Source organism: Bemisia tabaci, chromosome 6 (assembly GCF_918797505.1).
Source record: "Bemisia tabaci chromosome 6, PGI_BMITA_v3".
Lineage (NCBI taxonomy): Eukaryota > Metazoa > Arthropoda > Insecta > Hemiptera > Aleyrodidae > Bemisia > Bemisia tabaci.
In genome coordinates, this window is record NC_092798.1 from 36,156,282 (window position 1) to 36,165,433 (window position 9,152).

General features: G+C 49.2%; 1 protein-coding gene across 1 annotated transcript; it reads left to right on the plus strand.

Moving 5' to 3' along the window:
* The first annotated feature begins 302 nt into the window (after window positions 1-302).
* Window positions 303-5,594, plus strand: LOC140224894 (uncharacterized). Its single transcript, XM_072301928.1, has one exon. The coding sequence runs from the start codon at window positions 303-305 to the stop codon at window positions 5,592-5,594; it is 5,292 nt and encodes a 1,763-aa protein (XP_072158029.1).
* The last annotated feature ends 3,558 nt before the right edge of the window (window positions 5,595-9,152 follow it).

Here is a 9,152-nt window from a genome sequence, read left to right on the forward strand (position 1 = left end):
GTGCTTGTTTTGCATTTTGGGTGTGCTTAAGCTTAGTATTTTCAACTTGGGCATCCCTTATCAGTGCACATAGTATTTCATTGTTTTTCTCTGCATGGACAAACATTCCATAGAGTTACACCGCACGCATTAGTTCCTCAGCTCGCCGCAGTGTTTTTGAAGTGCGCCACTGTCTCTTGTTTGGTTTTCTATGCACTTTTTCCTCAAGCTATCAGTATTTTAGCAATCTTTGGTGTACATTTTCTTAGCTCAAGCGCTCCGTTATCTCAATTTCATTTGGTTTGTCGCACCTGATCAGAACCATGGCAACGTTAGATGTGGAGCTAGAACAAAGGTTGCAAGCAAATATTGCTGAAGGGCAATGTGTTTTACGCACGCTAACTTCTTTGCATGAGGAGGCACTTGCGCTCTCTATAAAAACTGTCCAAGGTTTCCAGGGACAGATTAATAGGTTAGCAGCCATAGAAGCTGAGGCTACTATTGTCAGAAAGCAAGCAGTAGCAGTTAATGTGGCTATTCCTGATGAGTGCAAATCAAAGCGCATTAATATTACTAAATTTACTGATGATGTTGATACTTTCTTACGAGCGATAAATCACAAGTTTTATTCATTGCTCGCACAAGTGCGCACACCTGGGGCGGCCACACCAGCCCCCCAGACAGCGCAACCGCCTGGCCAGAAAAATCAAGTTAGGTTACCCAAACTTGAACTGCCCAAGTTTTCAGGTACTCTCACTGAATGGTCATCTTTTTATAGTATGTTTAAAGTGTCAGTTCATGAAAATGCTTCTCTAACCCCAATTGAGAAGTTCACTTATTTGCTTTCCTCTTTATCTGGTGAAGCACTCTCGCTTGTAAAAACGCTTGATCCTACTGCTGAAAATTATGGTGTTGCTTGGGACCTTTTGGAGAGCCGCTATAAGTCAGAAAAACGACATATCTATCATCATTTCGGTGGATTACTAGACTTACCGGAGATAAAGAATAGCGCTCAGATACCGCAATTACTCACAAAAGTGCAGGAACATAAAAACGCGCTCACCTCGTTAAAAATTGAGGATGCAACGTATGGTCCTTTGTTAGTTACTGTACTCACGCGAAAATTATCGCCCTTCTGGCAGCGCAAATTAGATGAATCCCGTGCGGATCCTCGCGCGTATCCAACGTTAGAGGAGTTCATTGACTTTTTGAAAGATGAGTGTTCTCAAGCTCTAGACAACCCTGTAAGTCCTAAGCCTCAGTCTAGTCAAAGCGGCTCTCAGAAGTCCCCCAAGGTTTTGTTAGCTAAAAACGACCAAACCCAGTCTCCTGCTAATGGTAAACAACGTAAGCGTTCGCATGGTAGTGGTACTAATTCTGCTCGGCAATCGCATGCTTTTGATTCTTCCCGTGTAAATACTTCTCCTGCTGCTTCGCCTTCGTCGGCCCCGCACATCTCAGCTAACGCATCGACCACTACGGACTCCTACGCTGGAAAACATCTCTGTGGATGGTGCGAACGAGGTCATCAAGCGTTCCGCTGCCCTCAAATATTGAACATGTCGCCTTCAGAACGGATGAACGCAGCACGCAAGAATCAACTATGTTTCAACTGCCTCGGAAATCACGACGTTGGAAAATGTGAATCGCGCCACAACTGTTTCCGTTGCGGAAAACGGCACCACACCATCTTATGCGAGAAGCAGGACCCCCAAGGACAGGCTGACCAGACCAAGGACACCAAGAAGGTTTTCATCGCACGAATTCCAGAGCAGACGGTAGTTCTACCGACCGCCCGAGTACTCCTATCCGCTAACGGACACGTCGTCATTGCCAGGGCGCTGTTGGACTCTTGCGCAGACGTGTCCATCGTCACTACTCGTTGCGCTCAGCTGCTCCATCTCAAGCTCGCTCGCCATGCCGCCCCTGTTGCCGGATTGGACGACACCGGCATTCAGGTCAGGGGTTCCGTGGAGGTGGACGTCAGCACTCTGGACAAGCAACTCGTCGCCTGCGACCACAGGATGCTCGTGTCGACAAAGATTACTGGTCACACCCCCTCAGTCGCGCTCTCCAGGACCATCCGTGCTCGTTGCCGCAGCTTGCCGCTCGCCGACCCGGACTTTGACTGGCCTGGTCCCGTGGACATGCTGATAGGAGCTGATCTCCTGCCACTGGCGCTGACTGGCGACTCCATCAAGCTGGGTTCCCCGGCCCCCGTCGCCTGGGGTACTCTCTTTGGTTACGTCGTCCTTGGACCCGCACCCCGCCGCACCGCTTCGGAGGATACCGCCGTGAGTCGCAAGGTGCTGCTCACTCGGGAACCGCCGAATCTCTCGAAGCTGTTCGAAGATTTTTGCGCCATTGAAGACGTCGCTCCCGCAGCAAGGCAGGACCCGACCGACGAATACGTGGAAAACTTCTACACCGCTACGACAACACAAGGAGCAGACGGACGATACTGCGTCCGACTTCCGTTCAAGCCAGAACACCCGCCGCTGGGAACGTCACTCGCACGAGCTGAAGTTCGTTTTCGAGCCCTGGAACGCCGCTTCGAGAAGGAGCCGGAGTTTCACGCGGCCTACAAGAAGTTTATGCAAGAGTACGAGAACAACGGATTCATGTCTCCTGCCGCCATACCGCCCGCAACCGCACCGCACTACTTCATTCCGCATCACGCAGTTGTGAAGGAGTCTAGCAGCACGACCAAGCTACGCGTCGTTTTTGACGCCTCCGCACCGACCTCTACCAAGGTCTCGTTGAATCAAGTCCTGCTTCCTGGTCCCAAGTTACAGACGGACATACGCGACTTGATCATCAACTTCCGCAAGCATCCAATCACCCTGACCGCAGACATTCAGCAGATGTACTTATACATCAACATTCATCCGAGCGACGCCAAGTTCCAGATGATCCTCTGGCGCCCGGACAAAACCGCGCCTGTTCGAGCCTACACGCTGAACACCGTAACCTTCGGCGTCAACTGTAGCCCGTTTTTGGCCATCCGCACCACGCAACAAACCGCGACCGATTACGGTCAAGAGGATCCTGACGCCGCGAAAGCGCTCACCTCAGAGGTCTACGTCGACAACCTGCTAACTGGAGCCTCCACCGTCGAAGCTGCCAAGAACAGGAAGGTAGCGATAGAGACACTCGCCTCCAAAGGGGGATTTCGGTTCCGCAAATGGACCTCCAACGACGCACGAGTGCTGGAAGGAGTCCCAGCCGAAGATCTGGAGTGCCCGTTCCTTGACGACCCAGAAAATCCACGCTACTCTCTTCTCGGACTGCACTGGGCGTCCAAGAGAGACCTTTTTACCTACCTCATTCGCTTGGACACAGACGCTAGGACAAAGAGAGGAGTGTTGTCCGTTGTGGCGTCCATCTACGACCCTTGCGGCTGGCTTAGCCCCGTCGTCTTAGGCGCCAAAACCTTCATCAAGGAGCTGTGGAACTTGCCACTAGATTGGGACACTCCGCTCCCTCCCAACGTACAGCAGAGATGGGACTCTTTCACCGCCGAACTCTCAGCACTCACACAGGTCACCGTTCCGCGCTTGATGCACCGCCCCGCCCCTAGCTATCAGATTCACGGTTTCTGTGATGCTAGCATCTGTGGGTACGCCGCCGCTCTGTATCTCCGCTCCGCCGCTAACGAAACCGCAAGCACAGCGAAAGTCTCGCTAATCATCGCCAAGACTCGCGTCGCCCCTAAGAAGGAAGTCACAATTCCACGCCTAGAGCTTTGCGCAGCTGTACTCCTGACTCGTCTTTTTGAAGCCTATCTACCTCTCCTACTGGACTTTGCTCCGGAAAAAGTCGTAGGTTGGTCTGACTCCACGATTGTGCTATCTTGGATAGCTTCGAATAGCCGACTCGACACGTTTGTCGCTAACAGAGTAGGGAAGATTCGAGACACAACAGCGTCCGTTACCTGGAAGTACGTGCCGTCAGAGTCTAACCCCAGCGATCCCGCCTCTAGAGGAATCCCACCCTCTGAGCTTCCCGCGCACCCGCTCTGGTGGGAAGGCCCACCATGGCTGACCCTCCCAGAGAGCGAGTGGCCACCGCACCCGGATCTTATCCCAGAAAAGGATTTACCCGGGGTCTTACCCGCAGCCACAGTCCTGCTAGCGACCGTGGCTCCACAGAACTTAGGCATCCCGCTATTTTCTACGTGGACTAAAACTGTGCGCGTCATGGCGTACGTTTTCCGCTTCTTTTCCGCGACACGTCTCCGAACGCGTCCCACGGGGATTTTACAGCCAGCAGAACTTGCAGGCGCAGAATCCTGGATCCTTAAAGCCACCCAAGAAGTTTACTTTGCCGAGGACTTCAAATTGTTGGGCGCTGACAAACCCGCTACGCAACGTCTTCGTAAACTCCACCCGTTCATCGACTCTCATGGTCTGCTTCGAGTGGGGGGACGACTTCGCCACTCAGCCCTGAGTGACGACGCCAGAATGCCCATAGTCATTCCTGGAGAAGCGCACATCGCCCGCCTCATCGTGACGTTTTATCACAGGGAAAACCTGCACGCCGGACCGCAACTCCTCCAATCTTTGATTTGTAGGAAATTCTGGATCCTCAACGCCCGCAGACTCTGTCGCCAAGTCGTGCATCAGTGTCTACCCTGCTTCAAGGCCAGACCTCGACAAGTCAACCCGTTGATGGGGGATTTGCCTCCAGAACGCGTGCTCCCAAACCCGCCATTCCTGAAGACTGGCATGGATTATGCTGGGCCATTCAAAGTGAAGATCCATCAGCTCCGCTCTGCGCGCGTTGTAAATGTCTATCTATGCATCTTCGTCTGTTTGTGTGTGAAGGCTGTTCACATTGAAGTCGTCCACGATCTCACGACGGTTGCGTTCCTCGCAGCGCTTAGCCGCTTCATCGCCCGACGTGGATGTCCGAGTGACCTTTTCAGCGATTGTGGAACTCAGTTCGTAGGAGCAAAGAACGCCTTGTACCGCCTCATGCATCCGAAGAACCCGCAGCTGCTACAGTACGCGTATGACGCAGGTATAAACTTCCATTTCAATCCGCCCGCCGCGCCCCATCAAGGAGGCATATGGGAAAGCGCTGTCAAGAGCGCGAAGTTTCACCTAGCTCGCGCCGCGCAGTCCACCACGCTAGTCTTGGAGGAATTCCAAACGCTGAGTCAACGCATCGAAGCCATGCTCAACTCACGCCCGCTTACCCCGCTATCCTCGGACCCGTTGGATTTAGCTGCCCTTACGCCAGGGCACTTCCTGATCGGAAGACCGCTCGCCGCACCGCCAGAGACCCGCTATGAAGGCAAGGATCTCACTTATCTGCACCGTTGGAACCTCACGCAGGCCCTCGCCCAGCAGAGATGGAGACGCTGGAGCACCGAGTACTTGTGTTCCCTGCAACCGCGGAAGAAGTGGACCGACGTAACCCCTTCCTTGGAAGTCGGATCCTTGGTCTTAATCCATGATCCACACGCGCCGCCATTAGCCTGGAGATTGGGTCGGGTCTCCGCAGTATTCCCAGGTGCCGATAAGCATGTCCGTGTGGCTGAGGTCACCACCGCCACCGGGGAGTACAAACGACCGGTACACAAGCTGTACCCGTTGCCGGTCGCTATGTAAGGTTTTTAACATAGTTTTTACCGCCGCTCTTTGAGCGTTTTTCCGCAGCTTTTCAAGCTCCCGCTACCTACTTGGACCTTTTTCCGCCCGGGGAGTATGTTCCCGCCACGGCGGATCCACCAGGTATTTGGAAACTCGGAAGTTTCCCCCGCAATACGCACACGGACAACACGCGTTGCACCGCGACGTATCGTCGCTCTCCACGGCGTTTGTTCCTAGCGAACTTCGCCCGACCGCCGCCTGAGGGCGCTCCGCGCACCACGCTTGCTCGATCAGCTGACTGTACCGGTCGCTCTGTATGTAGGTCACTAGTGCTCTAGTGCTTCTGTGCTTGTCTGTTTGTCACGTCCTGCTTGTACGTCGAAGCTGCTTGGAGTTTAGCTGTTCCGCATCCTGAGGATTTCTTTATTAGCATTCTGGTTCTTTCGCTTTCTTATTAGCACTTTCTTCCTTTATTAGCTGTACTGCACGGTAAGCCGCATTTTTCTTTTGTCACTACCGCCTCCTTTGCCACCGCATGTGGAGACCTCGGCCTTGGAGCCCACCGCTGTTCACCGCCGCATAGCACCGCCGCATGGCCTCATCTTCCCAAACGAAAAGGGTTTTGGGAAGATGATCGGCTGAGCGCCATCACGTTTAGGTTCGGGGGGATTCAGTTTTCGGAGAGAGAGGTGACCGCCTATATACAGTCCACTCATATTTTTTAGCTCAGCCCTGACGCTACAACATAACTGAAGAGTCTCGGAAAAATACCATCGTTGTGATCATAAAATTATTGAAATTAATTATAATATTTATAGTAGAGATCTTCATACGATGGGAGAATTGAATATGAAAGTGGGATGGTGAGTAGGAAACGATTAAAAAACTCCCAGAATTCGCCAAAAAAAACGAGTAAAAAGTGGGTTAATGTGAAAAGATAATGAACAAATCATCATTCACCTTACTTTTAAAACTAAGGGAAACTCAAAAGAATTCAAGCTCCTATACTGGTAGAATGAAAAAAAAGCAGAAAAGAGAGAGAAATGACAGAAATTAGACAAAAACTGCAAAAATTAAGACTTGAATAAAAAGAACAAAAAGAAGAGCTATAAATAACAGAAAGAACTAGAATTAAAGATGTTGTCCTAAACATAGAAACAAAGAAATAAACATCTAAGCAGAAAATCACTGCTCAGGACCTTTCACTCGACGGACTAACTACACATGCACTCCGCTATTTCTCCACCAATCAATTATTTGTATTAATCTACCTACCTATCAACTTTTATTTTTTTTAAATTACTTATTTGGAATCATACTTTATCATCCTTCTCCTTCTCCTTCTTCTCCTTCTTCTTCTTCTTCTTCTTCTCCTCCTTCTCTTTATTTTTATTTTTCTTCTTCTCCACCTTCTCTTCATTTGTATTTTTCTTCTTCTCCTCCTTCTCTTTATTTTTATTTTTCTTCTCCTCCTTCTCTTTATTTTGTGAGGAGACGAACCGGACCCCCCATACAAAACCACCCTTTTGTATGGAGAGCTGGCAACGTCGGGATGAGCTATGACTCGAGGCGGGAAGTGCTGACTTTGAGGCGATGTGCGCATGCGCGCCGCGGGCCTCGGGCGGTCGGAAGTCGTGCTTGACTCCGACTGCTCGAGCCGAAATCAGTTCGTGTTGGGTCGTTTTTCAGAGCGACTTACCCACCCGAGCTCCGGCTCAAGTCGTAAACTTATATATCCATCATCCTTGGTTGAAGCGTCATCCCGCACTTTTTGAACCAAGCAATAAACCAAATGGAACATTTCACGATGTTACCCTCATTTCTTCGGGAGAATCCGTAACTTAGAGTGACCCTTGCACCTACTATAGCCGTTGCTGCCCTCGGGAGAGTGATAGCTGTCGTAGTTGGAGGCCACCGCTCTAGGGTGCGGATAAGACCCCAAAGGCTCTCTATAGTGAGTACCCGCCGTTGCTGCCTTCGGGAGAGTGATAGCGACTCACATATAGGAAGTCCAAGCCCCCCCCCCCTTTCCAGCACATTACAATTTGTATTTTTCTTCTTCTCCTCCTTCTCTTTATTTTTATTTTTCTTCTTCTTCTTCTGTTTGCCCTACCCCGCTAATTTCCACTTCTTCTTTTTTCACGTTGCATTATCTGAGCCACACCAAGTCATACCAAGACGAATGAAGCAACGAAGGCATCATGAAAACATCTCGATTTTTGAAACACGTTATCATAATAATCCATTCTGAATTCTCGTATGGACTCATTCTGGATAAGCTACCGACGAAAGTGTGCGGCATCACTCAAATGACGGATATCGCGGCCGCGCGGCCGCGCATGATCTCATGAGTGAGCAACAAGGGGCCACTATTCCTACGAGGCCTACTATCTCCTCCTGGAATTTTTCATCAACGTTTGAGCCACCGGGATCCGATGTATTATCTCTGCTCGCCTTGATAGCTCGCTTACGAACACTACGTCTATTCTCTGGAATGGTAAAATAAATCAACTAATATCGCATGATTTGTGCTTCGTTTCGGCTCCGACGCCGTAGCTTTGGTTCAAAACAAGAGTCAATCGTGTAACTTCAATCTTATGCTTTCCCAATAGGTGATTCCGAGGTTACCAAGAAATCATGAATTAATCACGAAGAATGAGGGAAACTTCAAGAAACCTTTCAAGAAACCTAATCATGTATCAATTGTATCATAATATGTAAAAATAGTATGTAACTCTATAAAGGGAACATAATTCTAAAGGGGGGAAATTATTCTAAAAAATGTAAATAAATCATATAGGTTTCTTTCAGATTGTATTGACAGGCCTTCGAGCTATGGCCTGTCTCCCATAGTTTCAACTTGTAAATAATCTAATAAATATTGATTTCTTTCTTTTTTTAAAAAAAAAAAAAAAAAAAAAAAAAAAAAAAAAAAAAAAAAAAAAAAAAAAAAAAAAAAAAAAAATCTTATGCTTTCAACAGGTCGAAACATAATTACATACGGCCCCGAATCCATTCAAGTACGCATCAGGCCAGCTACCAACCAGCTGTTGGGTCTTTTGGATATGGGACCAAATGAAGCTGTTCATGAAAAAGATGTGGAGACTGTGAAGAGGCTGGCCCCGGGTCCATTCAAGTACGCATCAGGCCAGCTACCAACCAGCCGTTGGGTCTTTTGGATATGGGACCAAATGAAGCTGTTCATGAAAGAGATGTGGAGACTGTGAAGAGGCTGGCCCCGGGTCCATTCGCGTTCGCATCTCGCCTGCCACCACCCAGCCATTGCGTCCACTGGATAAGAGACCAAATGAAGCTATCCATGAAAGAGACCCTGGTGAAAGTGAATGTGAAGCAGGACTTGTCATATGGATCCAAAAGTTTCACAAATCCAATTAAACTGCTTTCCGTAATTAGTATTTTGTCTTTACACACTTCAATTTATTTAAAAAATGTCCACAGTTGTCCACGATGCCTTTAATTTTAAAAGTTTATACTTAATGCTCCTTATAAAAGTGCCAACCCTTTCTGGCATGGATAAAAACGGAGCCTTTTGGTACAGATCAAACTTTATTGTAC